Source organism: Lampris incognitus, chromosome 16, assembly GCF_029633865.1.
Source record: "Lampris incognitus isolate fLamInc1 chromosome 16, fLamInc1.hap2, whole genome shotgun sequence".
In the NCBI taxonomy this organism is placed as follows: domain Eukaryota; kingdom Metazoa; phylum Chordata; class Actinopteri; order Lampriformes; family Lampridae; genus Lampris; species Lampris incognitus.
In genome coordinates this window covers 13,262,836-13,280,800 of record NC_079226.1, presented here as the reverse complement: position 1 = coordinate 13,280,800, position 17,965 = coordinate 13,262,836, and the positions used below count along the sequence as shown (strand labels likewise).

The following is a 17,965-nucleotide window of genomic DNA, read 5'->3' as shown; positions in this document are numbered from 1 at the left end:
TGTGTTACATTATAAACCACGCGTATCTGTGGGGCTGACGAGGCGAGGAAATGAAGTTACTTAAAAATGAAACTTGTTTAATCGCTCCGGCACAGGAACAGTTGTGCGTTTGTGGTTCAGCGCTGTGTGTGTTGTGTTGTGTGTGTGTGTGTGTGTGTGTGTGTGTGTGTGGGTTATGTTGTCATCGTTGTTGCACAGTATTACTGAATATCTTGCCAGTTTTGAAGCACATTTGGAAGACTTGGCTGCTGCTGCTGCGGCTGCTTCTATGCTTTGAGTAAACGGCACATCCTCCGCCTTTCAACAGCTGTTTGTCTGAACCATCAACAACCGCCGAGCCGGTCCCAAGGTACGAGGGAAGGGCAAGTAGCTCCAAACTGCGGACTGGGATGCATTACGCTGAGCAGGCGAGCGTTTTTCCATGGGAATCATGACTTCGGCCTTCAGCTGGGTACGTCTGTAACCTTTCAAGGATTCCGTTACTCAGCCCGGTCTGGTTTCTCTGCAGCCCTCGGGCCCTAGAACAGGGGTTTTCCTGTCTATTTATCACTTAGGCGGACGGCCTGAAGGATTTTACCCAAAACATTCATCTGGTTAAAAAAAAAAAGAAGAAGACATTACTCTCCTTTATGCATGGCGGTTTCTTTCGGGCGGTCCATGCTAGGACCACATGGGCTGCAACCTTCATCACACCCGCACATGCGTCTGAGAGTACAGCTGTTACAGTAGGGAGACCGGACTACACCAGAACGGAGATGATGGCAGCAAAAATATGGAGGAATGTTGCCGTGTGTGCGCACGTGCATGCATGCGTGTGTACGCACGTGCATGCACGCATGCGTGCGTGCATGCGCGCACGTGTGTGTGTGCATATCGTGTTTAATCACACTGTGAATATGTCAGAGCTGGTCATTCTAGTGAAATAAGATTGTAATTCACCGGGTTCGCCGGGAAAGGGTGGCAGTTAGATTTGAACTTTCAGGCGTAGACTTGAACATTAATTCATCATTTGTCAAAAGATGCGGGGCGGAGGAATGCTGGGAAGGATTTGTAGACATTTTAGGGTGTGATTTCTCTGCACATACGTCATACTTTCAGACCTTTATGGCGAGGAATGCGATTATAAATTCTGTAGCACTGCGAGTGGCAGGGATTGCATCAGAGTCACGGGATTCGTGTAGCTTGAAAAGTTGGCGGACATTCGTCACACACACATAAATCCCCTCGTGGTGCAACGCCAGCTCATGCTCTGCAAACTTTTTTGTTGTTGTTGCATTGAGCATTGACATTTTTTTTTAAACACAACGCTGGTTTTCTGGAGGCGGGCAAACATCCGCCCGTGTGGCGCCGCCGCGGTCGTGTAGCGTTTCGTAAATCGCCCGTCCATTGTATTTTTACCTTGTGTCCGGGAAATCTTTATGGGAGGAAATATAATTAAATTCACATTCTTGGTGTGAGCTGAATGCAGTTTGCCCCTGTCGCTCTTTGAGAGACCCACGGCTCCTTTCACCCCTTTCCCTCTTTTTGAAGTGCCTGAAAAAAGGAGGAGGAGGAGGAGGCGTGTGTGTGTGTGCGCGCGCGCGCGTGTGTGTGTGCGTGTGTGTGTGTGACTCAGTGTTGGCGAGTGGAAGGGAGGACACGGGGTGCGCCTGAATGTGCGCTTGTGTGCTTCCCTACTCAAACAAGCCCAGATGGCAGCTGCTCGGCCAGGCCTCGGAGTGGTAATTACTGTGTGTGAGGCGCATTACTTAACTCGTAGCGTTGCAATCTGCCGCGTTTCTGTATTGTCGCTTCTGCGAGGGACTGATTTTTAAAGGTGCAGTCTGCTCGCCGCGGGGTCGAGGGGAAGGAGAAGGAACCACCATTTACAGGAGCTGGTGTCACTTTTTACATTCTGCAACTCGGAGCATCGACGCTCTCTGTAACGCTGCAGCATGCATGACCTCATACTATACTTCAGAACGAAAATGTTGAGAGAAAATGTACATACTTCCTTATTTCTATTAGAGATATCTTTAAGGAGATCTATCTATCTATCTATCTATCTATCTATCTATCTATCTATCTATCTATCTATCTATCTATCTATCTATATAGATAGATATAGATATAGATAGATATATATAACAGTCACAGTGTACAACCATGGATGAGTAGACTCACTAGCCCGTTGGCTAACGGGTTGGTCCCTGGACCCTTTAGCTGACTGGTTAATGTAGTCACCCATGCTGTGAGGAACTCAGGTTCGACCCCGCCTGCCCCCTGAATTCTCACTCCATATTTGCTTTTTTTTTGTTAGTTTAATTTGTGATTTTCATGAATATGAAGTGTACGTGTTTATTCCTTATGTAGCTCTTGGTGCCACTGGGTCAAGTGGGTGCGAGTTTAGTTTTTTTGTAAACTTGCTTTTGTCAATGGCAGTCCTCTGATGGAGTCCTCTGCTTCATCATTTCAGTTCTTAAACGGCTGTATGTATAATGTTTTTTCCATAATCTAGCTGACAGTTCATATAATAGATGTAAAGATCTGTTGGCGGGATCGACTTCTTTCACATCTGATTCCCTGATGTCCTGTTTTCAGATCAGTGCCCCCCCCCCCCGCTGGATTTTAAAAGCGCTTATCCCACCTCCTAAATAAGTGTTCAAGTTTAACCACACATCTCCCAAGGATGGGTGCTTGTTCGAAAATATGTCAGAGGAGCATGGAGATGTGGTCTAGCCACAGATAAGTGCCTACAAGGATCGCCATGGTACACAGTCATCATAGCAGGAAGTAAGGCTAACTATTATTAGGCTAACTATTGTAACTATTTACATACCTATAGACTTCTGTTCTTCGTATTGCACTGGGATTGGACGTATACACTAAACAAGAGACTTGCTTTCCGCTCCTTATTCAACAGTTGGCTAGCATCGTCATCAGCCAGCGCTAGTTTTAGCTGCAGCTCAGGGGTCAGACATAGTTGAATGGCATTCTGCTAGCTGAGTTGCCCCCAAAACGTACCATCTGCCTGCTTCACCCCCTGCACCTCCTTTTGTAAATTACAGAAGCATTGCTGTTTCCCTTCAGAGAAAGCGCATGTGCCCGCAGCTGATGTTTGACATGGGGATGATGGGTTTGGGGGTCTAGAGATGGAGCTGGATCCGTTTTGTATTTTGATTTGGGCCTTTAATTCGTTTGCAGAGGCGGGAGGATTTGTGCGGATGAGCAGTATTAGTTACATGGCATACCTTAAAATAATGTGAAACTGTAACAAATACCTTCCACTATCTTTGCGAGGCCAGATTTCCTTTCATCCACAGGGCAAACAGAGCTTTCTTTTCTCTTTTCCTTCATAGCACATTTGATTTGTAACCTTAACCCTTTTCCAGATTTCTTACCATGGCGGCGGAGAGGGAGGTGAGAGTGACGATTCGGAGGGGGAGAATCAGGAGCTTGCACAGATTGACAGAGGTATAAACCCTTCACCGACATAATGATTTGTGCAGTGATTGCATTAGTTACATTCTTATAATATTCTTAGATTTATTTGAGTCCCCCAACAAAATGATGTGGACTTTAAAAATGCTGTTCTCGTTTGGCCAACAACCCACTTAGTGTCATGTGGTACTTTTGCATTTTATTTTATTAACCACCTGTCCACTGTCTCCTTTTTTACATTCCCTTTGCTTTGACCTCCTCTAGAGAGACGGCGGAACTGCGCTCTCATTCCTCTGGCCACCAGCCAGCAGCACAACCAGGGTCCTCTCTCCCCGGCCCGTTTACGTCGCCTCCGCCTCCTACTAGACGCCAACCTGGACCGGCACTCGTCGGAGGAAGAGCTGGAGCGAATCAGCTGCGGCGACGGCAGGAAGTGGGCGTCGGCGCTTCACCATTGCCATAGCGACCACCACAGCAGCGCCTCTAGTGACGAGGAGGTGCGCGACCTGTGTGGCTGCGGGTCACCGGTGGCCGCCGCTGCCTCCGCCGCCGCCGTCGCCAGGCCGTTGGTTGAGTCCGGGGCTTGTCTGGCAGCCTCCCCCAGCCCCGTGCTCTTTAGCTCAAGTCCACCGCGCAGCCTCAAACCGCCGCCAATGCGGTTTCAGCTCCAGGTGGTGCAGCCCGTGGTGCGCCCCATAATTTTGACCCACTTCGACCAGTCGGCGTCCCCTTACCGAAAGTATCGACACAGCTATGCTGGGGAGCCGCGGAGGCCTAGCCTTGACCTGGAGAAAATGCAACAGGTTAGTGTGCCTGGTTATTATAGTAGGTAACGCAGGGCGATATGGAAAATATCACAATAACCAGAGGAGATGTTTCATGATATCGATATATATATATATATATATATCATGATATCTGCTTACATGTGCCATGTTTAAAATTCAACTGAGGTTAATCACCTTGAACTGTCTGGTAATATAAAGTATAATATCAAACCAAAACTAGTTTTCAAATAATACATCCTCAAATATTTCAGGCCTTATTTTTGTGAGAAATTTCAGATCTTAATTCTCATTATTATTAACTTAGACAACAAATTGTCATATCGTGATACACAAGATCCAGATTTGATCCCGATACAATACCATTGAAAGACAATATACGACCATATTGAAGTATCGCACGTTGTTAATGGTAACAGAAGTAGGGCGAATAAGCCTCCAGATGTGTTAATCAATGACTGTCGTATCAAATAAACGCAAGTCGCACATTCACATATGTTCACATCATGTTGTGCAGCAGTTGATATTCAGGGTTCCCTCCTGCCATGGAAAACCAGCAACTTTATAGACTAGATTTCCTGTCATGGGAAACCCCTGGAAAATGATAAAAATTGACCAAATGCCCCGGAAATGCTATAAAATTGTATTTCTAGCTATTAAAAAGGCATATGTTTAGCCATGCTGTTAGTCATTGAGATGTCTCATCAGTGCTGGAAGTTTGGGCAGGATGTTCGGGGACTAGTTTAAAGTTACACAGCCTGTTTAGAGGCTGATGAGGCTTTCCCTGATGGTTCATACTGAATAATATGATCGACCTTCCATGAGCAATGGCTCTCATGTACGGAGCCAAGCAAAAAGTCCTGGAAAATCATTTCCTAAAGAGAGTGGGAATCCTGATCGTTGGATGATCACCACCGCTTTGTAAGTTTCCTTTGAGAACCTACTTGTAAGATTAACTCAGAGATGCCACGATAAGACTAAGCTGACGGCTGTATCCTGTGCCCAACTTTGGAAAACAGAAATCAGAATCATCCATCCATCCATCCATTATCCAATCTGCTTATCCTGCTGGCAGGGTCGTGGGGATGCTGGAGCCTATCCCAGCAGTCATTGGGCGGCAGGCGGGGAGACACCCTGGACAGGCCGCCAGACCGTCGCAGGGCCAAAATCAGAATCAGAAACACTATATTTGTCATTTCATTTCTTGCACTTGCGCACATGTAATGAAATGAAACATCCTTTCCCCTCAGCCCACAGCAGTGCAACACAAAGACAAAAACACATGTCCAAAAACTACAATATTCAACCTACACATATATTTAGACTAAACAAAAAAAACAAAAAACAAAAAACAATCACTGTCCAGGAGAACGAACGCCAGCCAGGATGACTGTCGGAACTGCCGGTCTGCATGGGCTAGCAGTTAGCTTAGCCTGCCCCGCTTCCGCGTCCTGTCAGTCAGCCCTCAGTGTTTCCTCTTCGGGCACAGCTCCGGTCAGGGTCGTGGGCCTTGGGCCCACGGGATGCAGCAGACCAGGCTCCCTCAGCCGATCCAACGCCAGCTCTCCCAGCCATCAAATGAAGTCAAACTTAGACGTGGACAAAGACCGCTAAAAAACCGCTAGTGCTGCAAGCCCTCTGCGAATCAATATGAAGGACTAACAAAGCATCAAGGTCAAAACCAATTATGCCCCAGAACACATTTTTCTATATGTATTATTGATTGTTCTCCGATTCTAAACGAGGCGTTTATTTTAGATAGTCAAATCTGAACAGGACCCTTTCTATACTTTGCATCTCTTGGTATTACAGGTCAGGGAGATCCCATATCAGATATGTTTTATATGTTTAAAAAAAACAAACATTACCGAAGCCAAAAAGGCGGACATATCTTCCTTTCTCGGTGCCACAAAACGGGCGGTGTGGGATGTCGGATTAGTTGGCCATTCATTTTATTCCAACCTGTAAGCAAAGTCTTTTGACTGTCACTTGATTTTTCACATTTTATCTCCCTACCTTTTGTCGATTATTCGCCAAAACGCTAATCTGAGGTGCATTTCACCAGAATTAAAAGATACTTAACGACGGCCAGCCAAAACAAGGAGGCGCCGAACACGCTGAAAGTACAAAACAGTAGATGGGCCTTTCACGAAGAGGTGAACAATGCTTCATTAAGTTAGGCTCAGGATTAGGTCCAGAAGTACAACTGGGTCCAAACTATAACCATCGACCAGCAAGCCAGCCACCCCCCCCCCCCACCACCACACACACACACACATACACACACACACATGCACACACACACACACTGGCAAACACAAAGTCGCCCCTCTCCATAGCCGGACGCTTGCCACCACGGTGGTCTGGCTGGAGGAAGATGAAGGAGAGGGAGGCACGGACGGCAGATGTCCGCCCTTGTTTCCCACAAAAGCTGGCGAGTGAGGGGAAACGATGGAGGGGTGGGAGGCAGAAGGAGAGGATTAAATAAACAACAGAGAAACGACAGCCACTAATGAGTCACAGAGAATCTGGTCCGCTGATCATTAAAACCCAATAGACTTGTTGGCCCACACCGTCGATGGGAAAGGGTGTGTGTGTGTGTGTGTGTGTGTGTGTGTGTGTGTGTGTGTGTGTGTGTGTGTGTGTGTGTAGGCTGCAGATTTCAGGGGTCCATATGCCTTCGGGGGGAGGGGGGGTTATGTGAGGGAACAGATGATGAGTGACAGTGAGCAGCAATGACAGGGGCAAGAGGGTAAAAAAGAGGAAAGGGGTCGTGTGTGTGCGTGTTTGTGTGAATGTGTGTGTGTGTATATGAGTGTGTGTGAGTGCATGTGGACATCTCCGCTCATATCTGTGCATGTATTGCTGTGTCAGTGGACGTGTGACCGTGTCTGTGTGAGCATGTGTGCACGTCCAGTCAAGTGGAATGGGAATTTCATGAGGGAATACAATAGGGGGCCTGCAGAGGTAGCTAGCAGACACTACCCTAGTCTACCATTAACCCTTTAGCAGACTTCAGGCACCAGCCGGAGGTCTCTGCCTAGAACACTGTCTCTGTGTTGTGTCTTTCCTAATGACAAAGACGAAAAGATAACCAGAAGGGAAACAAGACTCAGGTTAAAGTTGTCAAACTCGGGCGAATATTAAGATACTATAGAGGGAAACCGGCACATAGAATGGGGGTTTTCCTCGAATTCGTCTTTATTCGGCTCAAATCGGGATTATATGATGTGGGACGGCATCGTATAACCATCTTCTATCACAAGCCCCGCGAGGGACCGGATGCTTGCGGGCACGGTAAAACCTGCAAGTTAAGTCGGCAGCTCTTATACATGGGCCTTCATTGTGCGAACTTAGAGGGGGTGTGAGATTGTAGTGAAAATAAACAACCCTCGTTTTTTTTTCTTTTTTCCCTGGGAGTCCCTGAACCCTGCTATGTTCTCTTGGTGGTCTGGAGACGCCACTTTTGAGAGCGGTATTCAAGGACCACCCGAGGCCAGCGAGTGTGCGGCCCCGACCCCCCCCCCCTTCGCCCCCCATGCGGGACCAGCATGAGTTGCAACCCTGGTGCTAAGTTTATTTATCTCATAATATTCTTAAGGGCAGGGTTAAAGGGTCAGCGGGATGTTTTCTTTCAGCCTACGGTAATCCATCATGCAGGCTAATCCGTGCCCGTTCGCTTAGATGTGGCACTGCCATTGTTTCTCGGCCTTACCGCGGTGGATGGGCCGCAGTCTGCGTGGCAGATGTCTTGTTTTGCTGATTGTTTCGGAAATATGTCTAGACCCAGCATGAAAATGGAGCAGCTCGACAAAGGATGTCGATTTTTTTTTCTCCCCCCGCCGTCCCAGTGATGATTGCATATTGCAGGAAATTTGGACTTCTTTAAACACGTGGAATTTGGAAATTGCTAGTTTTCTTGCTATTTCAAACCTCGGATGACACGCCGACTCAAAAGGTTTGCTTTTTGTTTCTATTCTCATGAGATTCATCAAACTTTCACCCCCAAGTGGACTGTATGGCCATTGTTATAGGAGAGATATGCGGGGTGAGGGGTGGCGGGGGCGGTGAGCGTGAGGGCAAGTGTACGCCAACTCTCCCGCTCCGCAACAGCAGGAGTCTTGTGTCTCCATTCTTTTGCCCCCTGCTCTCTTCCCCCTCAGAAGCTGCCTCCCCGACCCCAGACAGACAATTCCACGATTGTGAGGTCTCCCTCCACCCCCACTGCTCATGAGAATGGTCCAACAGCGTGGACATGGAGGGGGGAAATGGGAGACAGGATATTGCATAAGCCTCATTGACCGATTGTTTAGCTTAGGGAGACAGCTGGATTTCGCCTCACTTCCTTCATCATCACGATTCGGGGTTAATTGACTCCCAGCGCTCGGCTCTTGTTGCCCCAGTTTGGGACTCGAGCACGTCTCTTCAAAACGCTCTAATGAGTTTTGAAATCGACCTGAAAAAGAAAAACAACCCACAAGCAGGTGACAGTGTGTGGATCGCGACTCCTTTTCAGACTTTGGAGGATGTTTACCGTCCGACTGGGCCGCGTGATGTTGCAACAGAATGTGAATTGGGGAAAAGAAACTAGCTTGTGGCACTTGCATGACGCTGTTTTTCTTCTCCGCAGAAAATGCTGCTGAAAAAGAACTGCGGGGGGAAAACACGGACTATAAAGATTCGGGTGAGTTCTTTTTGTTCCCCAAAGTTTACTGTGCAGAAAAAAACCCAAAACATCCCATAATTTCATAGTTTTGAGATGAAACACATGACACCGAGAGCCACTTGAAAGGCCTCTTTAGAAGATCAGTTGTGTAGGCAAGTGGTGATGATATTAACACACACACACACACACACACACACACACACACACACACACACACACACACACACAGAGCCCCGCCTTCTCTGCAGCGCCGCACCAGGCAGTCCAGATAAAGGTGTCCATTACAGAAACGATAAGGTTGCAAGGTTGCTCGGCCACTGTGAACAGCCCCGTCTGTCTCAACGCCAACACCTTGATGTCTGTCCAACTGCATGCTGGGACAGCATCTGGCAATGGTGTTCGTTCCCATGCCCTACTAGTGACTGACTGAGCCATGCTTGAGTCGTCTCAAAACCTGATTGGCATGTTAGATTGCTTTTCGCAGCAACGCCAAACGAAACCCTGTCTTGCTGCAGTATTTGGCACCCACAAAAATGTGCGCAATTGCTTCCCGGTTCGCCTTCATCCTTTTCACCCCCTCTACCCATCTCCCCGTCCATCTAGTTCGACCTCCTTGCATTTATCTAGCTAGGCTTAAATGGGGTTGTAGGGGCAGATGGAGAGGCCATCAAGTGTTTCTGGAGGAGAACCATTCGAAGAATTCCCAATTCCCAGCACGCTTTTCCTCAGCTTGTGCAATATGTGGTTCACGGATGTACCAACATTTTGCCCAGATTATCCAATAAGGGGGTGATTTAAGGACCCTCCAACCCAGCGGAGTGTCTCTCCGTGGCCCGTTCGATTTCGTCTGTGGCGGGCAACTGGCGGCAAGTCGGAGAGCCGGAGTGGATTGGAAGGAGGCCGGGCACCTTGGCACAGCGCGCGGCTCTCCAGGAGGACGCGCAGTGTGGCGAGAAAAGTGACGTTATTATCGTGTTGCGTGGGACGGTGTCAGCTGACGCTTATGACACACTTGCTTGTGTACACAGAGCGAGAGGTGCTCCAGCCACGTCTGAGCCGCACAAGCACATGCAACCGGCCCGATCTGTGAGAGCGGCAGCTGAGGGAATGTGTGAGGCAACGAGAAATAAGATGTGAGAGGAGGAGGAGGAGGAGGAGGAGGCGGAGTGTCGTGCGGTGCCCCGGTGGTGAATAACCAGGGATGAAGTCATTTTCCATATATAGCCCAGCCTGCTGCTATCTGTTTTAGTCCACCGATACCCACGTTTCGCTCGTTCGCTCGTCTTCTCGTTTGTGTTGGTGCCACCGCCAGTGATGTCTGTGGACGCCGGCTGTAATCCAGTTGAGATGGTTTCCAGCACAGTCGGTCTTTGGATCACTGAGCTGCTGCTCGGCGACATGGGAAATACTATTATCAGGACAATCATAGGGGATTTCACACAACATGTGTACCTGTATCATGATAATCTGCTTCCATATGCGAAGGTACATATCTAAGAATCCAGCTCAGGTTCATCACGTTGATAAAATGGGCGTCCGGGTAGCGTAGCGGTCTATTACGTTGCCTACCAACACGGGGATCGCTGGTTCGAATCCACGTGTTACCTCCGGCTTGGTCGGGCGTCCCTACAGACACAATTAGCCGTGTCTGTGGGTGGGAAGCCGGATGTGGGTATATGTCCTGGTCGCCGCACTAGCGCCTCCTCTGGTCGGTCGGGGCGCCTGTTCGGGGGGGGGAGAACGTGATCCTCCCACATGCTACGTCCCCCTGGTGAAACTCCTCACTGTCAGGTGAAGAGAAGCGGCTGGCGACTCCACATGTATGGGAGGAGGCATGTGGTAGTCTGCAGCCCTCCCCGGATCGGCAAAGGGGGTGGGGCAGTGACTGGGACGGCTTAGAAGACTGGGGTAATTGGACAGGTACAATTGGGGAGAAATTGGGGGGGGGGTTGTTTGGTAAATGAAGTATATTATCAAAGCAAAACTAGTTTTCAAATAATACTCCCTCAAGCATTTCAGACCTCATTTTATAAGACATTTTAGGTAAGAGATTCTCATTATCGTTAATTTAGAGAATAAATTGCCGTATTGTGATATGCCAATATCTGAATTTCATCTGATATAATACCATCGATAAACAATAATATGGACTCATTGCCCAGCCCTATTGTGAGCCATTCAAGGTCGCTTGCCTCTCTATCAACATTCACTCTTTTAGCCCTTCGCTGGACTCGGTTCTGTGAGCCCCCCCCCCCCTCTCTCTCTCTCTCTCGCTCTCTCTCTCTCTCGTCTCTCTGTCATACCACCTCCACGTCTCGGCGTCTTCCTCCAAGCGCTTTTGATATTTCAGCGCCTCCGTTTCTTGGCAAAAGTCCAGAGGAGACAGTGGGACGTGGTCCGGGCTAAATGAGGCCTGTCTTTGAGGAGGGCTGATGCACGCAAGCCTGGGAGATGTTTACGGGACCGGGGAGGGCAATGGAGGTATGTCGGCCTGTGTGCTTGGGGTGGGGGTAGGTTGGTGGGGGTGGGGGTGGGGGTCACATGCATGCAAGCCAGTAAGAAAACACAGGGTCTCCACTACTGCTGAATGAAAGGGCCGTGTGTGTGTGTGTGGGGGGGGGGGGGGTGACAGGGGAGAGTGATGGTGTCTTGTTTTAACCACAAAAGTGGTTAAAAAAAATCAATCAGTCTCCCCCGAGGTGGAGATCGTGAGAACCGCCGTCGGACGAGGGAGGCCTGGTGTGTCTTCACTCTGAATATGGTCACATGGTGGTACGGATGAGGACCTGTCCCTCACCAGCTTCTTGTGAACCTAGCCTACTGCTCGCCCATATGACGAGGTTTGGTATTTCAGCGATCTGTGATCGCCTGTTAATTTTGCGTGAGCTTGACGGGCCGGCTATGATGGCGTCATTTCCTTGAATTAGGCGTGATTTGGGAATTACCATTGGTTGATGATGAGGGTGTGGGTATTTAAGCATTGGATGTAAGTCATTGTAAGATTCATTATAACCATATATACACCCTCACAACACCTCATAACCACCTTTATGATGCATTATGTCATTTTAAAATGACTTTATGCATTATAAATATGTCATCATTAGCCTGTTTATCTGTCAGATGTCATAATGCATCATAGCCAACTTGTTTTGCTGAAGTTTTGTAGAGATGCATAATGAGACTTCAGTGCTATTTCACAGTCTTCAGCCATAGCCGTTAGTCATTGTAATACACATTATAGAAAAGTATGGGCGTTATAGATGCAATAGATGCTTATAGGGCATCATAGAAGCTTACGGGGCATTATAGATGCTTATATGGCATTATAGAAGCTTACAGGGCATTATAGATGCAAGCTTCATAAAAAGTGTTACGAAAACCTCCTTGGAAAGGGGGGGTAAGTATTGATTAGTCATCAGTTGGCCAGACTAAAAAGCATCCATTAGAGTTTGTCAAGGAGGAGTCTTTGTCGGTCCAGCTCGTCTCCAGGTAAAGTGGCCAGCCGCGTGTATGAAGACGCCTCCCTGCCTTTCAGCGGCTCCTTCTGATGTTACTGCTGATAAATAACCACCTGTCGCTGAAGCGCTTGAACTCTGCTCGACCCCTTTTTTTCTTTTTTCTTTCGGTCCTTAAACCGTCATATCCAGTCAGGAACGCCGAACAGCTCTGTGGGGAATGCTAACATGCTCATGGCACGGATGTGGAGGGGAGATCCATCCTTAGGATACGATCCTCCCGCACCGGACTGACTTACAGCTGCCATCTGGAGAACACCTTAACACGGCCACGTCTCTCAGGTTAAATGGGTCCCCGGTGGGGACCCCAGTGGGGATCCAGTGTGGGGAGTCCCCACACTGGATCATGTTTTACTGTTTCACATCAGCACGGGTCCGGGTGTGCGAAACGCTTCCCGAGGGGTGCTGGGGAATCGTTGCCACGCTGCCGTGACCCAGATGACCCAGTCCCTGACAGGGGCGGATCTACAGGGTGGCAAGGGGGGGCAGCTGCCACCTCTGGGACACAGTCTTGCCACCCCTGTTGCCACCCCAGGAAAAAATCTCTAGATCCACTACTGGTCCCTGAAGATGCGGACTGAAGACATGGCCGCACCTGTATGTGGAGGTTACGGTGCTTTACTCACATGCCGTTTGCGTGCACAGTGACGCTGTTTGCAGCTCTCCCCATCTGTCTCGGTTACGCCGAGATGAACGCGAAGAGAGTCGCCGATTGACGGATGACGCAACAAATCATTAGCTGCCCCCCCCCTCCTCACCCCCACCTTTACACAGATGCACCAGACACGCTGTTGTTGTTGTTGGTGGTGGTGGTGGTGGTGGTTGTTATTATTGTTGTTGGCTCTCAAACCTGAGGGGTCAGTTCCTGATTACAGTCGGGCAAATCTATCTCACGGTCCCCCGATACACCCCCCCCCCCCACACACACACACACACTCAGCAGTCTGGAGAAAGTGCTGCCTCACTGCCAAATCACACAAAGCCATTTCCTGTCATTTCCTGTTCGGAGGAAAATGGCCAGGGTTAATTTTAGATAGAGGCAAGAGTCTGGGTTGTGTGTGGGGGGGGGGGTGTTTCGGTGTGGAAAAGCGTTCCTGATACCGACTGAAACTTACACTGCGAGAGAAAAGTTGCAGTGAAAATGTTGTAATGTCGATGCAGTCTCTGCCTTCGCCGTCCGCTGCGTGGCCTTTTTGTTTGCCCATCTGTCATTTTCCTCAGGTGTAACCGCGGCATTGTTAAAACCACTTCGATCCCTGCTTGCTCAAGTTTCCCTAGCTGTTGGTCGGTTTGTTACATGATAATACCAGTATTTTACTACTTCTACTGCTACTGCTACTACTACTACTACTACCTTTGGCTGCTCCCGTTAGGGGTCACCACGGCGGATCATCCCTTTCCACCTCTTCCTGTGCTCTGCATCTTCCTCTGTCCCGCCAGCCACCTGCATGTCCTCCCTCACCACGTCCATAAACCTCCTCTTTGGCCTTCCTCTTTTCCTCTCCCCTGGCTGCTCCATATTCAGTGTAGGACTTTGCAACATGGGTCTCTTTTTTTTTCCTTTTTTGTCATTTTTACCGCTGTGCATATCAGTTATGATACCATCAAGCCTTCCACCACCATGTCGTGCATTTCAGAGCAGCGGTCCTGTATCTGCAATCTCCAAAATGAAGCAAGTGAGTAAAATTATATCATAGCTGATATGCACGAAGGCAACAACTACAAAAATAAGACCCAGGTTGTTCAAGTTGTCTAAAAAAACCCCCAGAATTTTCCTTTCAGCATCTGTACTGCTACTATATTTCCACAAGGGCTGGACAACACATAGTTTGAGAATCGACATCGCAATACATGCATGTGCAGTAGTTAATTGCAAAGGGTGCAGTGTAGGGCGAATTGATCCTATCTGCTGTGTCGGGCCACAACTCCTACTGCTTGATAGAAAATGAAATGTAGAAAGGGCCCCCCTTTTTATGGTCACTTTGGAAGAAAGATATTCTACATATCTGACAAATGATATGTATCATTTGGTCTGATTGAATGAGTTCTCTGACAGCGGTCGTATTTCCACTTCTAAAGTCACTCAGATCATTGCATAAAGTCATAAATTCCTTTCAAATGGCGCTCTGGAAGTGTCTCTATGCTGCTCAATGGTCCAGGTAAGGAAATCCCAGAGAGCCGAACCAGTTCATCTGGACACAACGTTCATTTAGAGAGAAACGTCTCGTCACCCATCTAAAAGTGACCTCTTCAGTCCCAACTGACTGCAGGTATCCCCACCCTTATAAACGATACCGTGTCATAACGACCGAAACCAACGATTGGTTTCATATGCAAATTGCCGTGACCATTAACTAGAGTTACAAAGGCCATGTGTGCTATTCACAGAGGATTAGGAAATTACAAAATGACCCCACCCTTAGGCAGAGGACCACCCTTAACACTGATCAAGTTCCTGCTCCTGAAACTGTGTCAGTAACACTTTCTATGAAGCTTGCATCTATAACAGAAACAGACCCTGGCCAAGAGGATGGCACAACACAGAAGAGCTAACATGCCAGGCCAGGACTCCACAGTCTACACCCATCTACACAGTCTGCACCCATCTACACAGTCTCTACGCAGTCTGCACCCATCTACACAGTCTGCACCCAGCTACATAGTCTGCACCCAGCTACACAGTCTGCACCCATCTACAGGCCGGTGGCCACTCTTTCAGGGATGAGGATGTGCACATCCTTGATAGGGAGGAACGCTGGTTTGACGGGGAGTCAAAGAGGCCATCTGTGTGAAGACGGAACGACCATCCCTGAACCGAGGGATCACCATCTTACAATGCTGCGATTGCAAACATTCCCAAATCCTCCATGAATAGCACACATGGCCATTGTAACTCTAGTTAATGGTCACAGCAATTTGCATATGAAACCAATCATTGTTTTCGGTCGTTATGCCGCTGTGTTGTTTATAAGGGTGGGGATACCTGCAGTCAGTTGAGACTGAAGGGGTCACTTGGATGAGTAAGGAACGTGTCTCTTAATAAACGTTGCGTCCAGATGAACTGATTCAACCTTCTGTGATGGTGCTCTGAAAGTTAAAAGCCGTATCTCTCTGGCGAAACGATCTCTTTTTAGCAATACATATTCAAATGTAAAAAATATCACAATGGATGAATGAATGAATGGATGGACGAATGAATGGATGGACGAATGGATGGATGAATGAATGGATTGATGGACGAATGGATGGATGAATGGATGGATGGATTGATGGACGAATGAATGAATGGACGGATGAATGAATGGATGGTTGAATGAATGAATGGATGGACGGACGAATGAATGGATGGATGGACGAATGAATGGATGGATGGACGGACGAATGAATGAATGGACGAATGAATGAATGAATGGATGAATGGATGAATGAATGAATGAAAATTGTTCGGGCCTAACTGCCTCTATCACGGTGCTTATTAGTTACAGTTGGTGAGTTTGATGCCCTGTAATGGACCACGATGCTGAGTCTGACCCATAGATGGATAGGAACGGCGGCAACAGGAAAACACTCACATTTGACCAGCATCATTATATCCTGCCCACCCCCATCTCGACCCATTTCTTATCTCCCTGTCTCTCTTCCTGTTTGCAGAATTTGGCCGGCGCTCGTCCTCCACCCAGGTTCACCTACGACCCCTCCATCTTCGCCTTCCGTTCCTTGAGCACAACTCCGGCATGCAGACCGCTGACCCCGTCCGAGGATCCTCCCTGCGTGTGACGGGACCCACTGCCAGAGACCTTTCTTTTTTCTTTCTTTCTTTCGTTTTTTTTTTAATTTTTATTTTTTATTAGTGTTTGTGCTCTTAAGACCGCTGCAGCGAGACCGGCCGTCACGAGTCAAGACAACTCGACAACGTCCGAACCGTCAATCTGTTGCACACTCAGGTAGCTCCCGTCGCCGCTGTCCCCGTTCGTCCCTCTTCCAACGAGAACCTTCTCCAGACTCAAACGGCCCTAAACTGCATCATCAGGACACTTCAGGTATCGTCGTCCGTTAACACGTCCCACGGCTGGAGAGGGGGGAACAAGCGCGGTACTGAAGGACACGGCAGCCGTGTCTGGAAGCGGACGACCTAGCAGCCGGGGGTTCGGGGCCGGACGCTGTGCGAGGGGCGGGGCCTGTCAATTCAGACAATCAGAAGCTCCCAAGATGGCGCCCGGTGGCGCGAGCCTTCTCCTTAAGCGAGGCTCTCTCTCTCTCTCGGTAACTCGCCACGCTAAACGGAAAGACCCCGCCTGCCTCAAGACCTACGTTGTTGAATGTGTCGTTTGAATATGCGGGTCTGTTACGTACGACTGTAGTCGCGTAGTCAGTCTTGGATGCAGCGCTGGTGAAATTTGGCGCTCGTAGTCAAGGTCGATTTGAAGTAGTTGCGCCCTCTCTCTCTCTCTCTCTCTCTCTCTCTCGCCGCGTGCAGCGTGTTTCGCAGAAAAAGGGGAGGCGCGTCAGAGTGAGCGTGACGCGTGAGACTAGACCGCTGCGCGCGCATATGGCGAGTCCGACCGGTGCTCGGTCTTACATAGGCTGCGTAGTGCGCCGTTCTTCTTCCGGTGTTGTACCTAGTTTCCTTGTAGGTAGAAGAAAACTAGGCGTTTTCCAAAAAAAAACACAAAAACAAAAACAAAAAAAAGTAAACTACTAATAACACACGTTAGCCCCTAGCTAATGGGTCTGACCCTTTAGCCGAGCGGTTAGCGACGTCGCCTTGTGGTGCAGTACACCCCGTATCGAATCCCGCACCGGGCAAGAAAATAACCGGTTACAAAAACAAAAAAGTCTCCCTATTGCCTTTAAATGATTTTGAGATGACGTTGCCGTTGCGTCAGATGTCAACCTGAGGTAAGACTAGGCTCTTGGGAAACGGACATAAACAAGTAGAGAGGACGGACACCGAGAGAGCACGACCATGCTGAAATAACACGACGCCGCGCTTGTGCTCATGAATGTATTCCTTGTCGGTTGTGTTGATCAAACACAATGTCGCCACTGTAACCAAGGCTGGCTGGAGTGACTGTAACATTGTGACACGTCTTTGTCTCTTGTTGCATAAAATGAACTAATAAATGGCCGGTGTCCTCTTGTTCAGGAAGTGGTTTTCGTTTATAATGACCCGAGACATCGAATTGGTTTTACTCTCCTCCCATCGACATGATTTCACACCATGAGTTTGACAACCCCTGCTTAATGTCTCACAGCGCCCCCCCCTTCTCTCCCCAGTTGTATCCGGCCAATTACCCCACTCTCCCGAGCCGTCCCGGTCGCTGCTCCACCCCCTCTGCCGAGCCGGGAAGGGCTGCAGACTACCACATGCCTCCTCCCATACATGTGGAGTCGCCAGCCGCTTCTCTTCACCTGACAGTGAGGAGTTTCAGCGCGTGGGAGGATCATGCGGTTCCCCCTGAACAGGCGCCCCGACTGACCAGAGGAGGCGCTAGTGCAGCGACCAGGACACATACCCACATCCGGCTTCCCACCCGCAGACACGGCCAATTGTGTCTGTAGGGACGCCCGACCAA

General features: G+C 48.9%; 1 protein-coding gene across 1 annotated transcript; it reads left to right on the top strand.

The window, feature by feature from the left end:
• The first annotated feature begins 320 nt into the window (after positions 1–320).
• On the top strand, positions 321–17,529 carry si:dkey-16j16.4 (uncharacterized). The gene is made up of 5 exons (XM_056296198.1): positions 321–451; positions 3,372–3,453; positions 3,685–4,223; positions 8,836–8,889; positions 16,041–17,529. The coding sequence occupies exons 1-5, from the start codon at positions 422–424 to the stop codon at positions 16,164–16,166; spliced, it is 831 nt and encodes a 276-aa protein (XP_056152173.1). The 5' UTR covers positions 321–421; the 3' UTR covers positions 16,167–17,529.
• Positions 17,530–17,965: the final 436 nt, after the last annotated feature.

Bases quoted from the DNA above. Each gene is read 5' to 3' on its own strand.
- si:dkey-16j16.4 (XM_056296198.1), top strand. From the start codon at position 422: ATGGGAATCATGACTTCGGCCTTCAGCTGG. The intron at 452-3,371 runs GTACGTCTGTAA...ACCCTTTTCCAG, and splicing joins TGACTTCGGCCTTCAGCTGG to ATTTCTTACCATGGCGGCGG. The intron at 8,890-16,040 runs GTGAGTTCTTTT...TCCTGTTTGCAG, and splicing joins CACGGACTATAAAGATTCGG to AATTTGGCCGGCGCTCGTCC.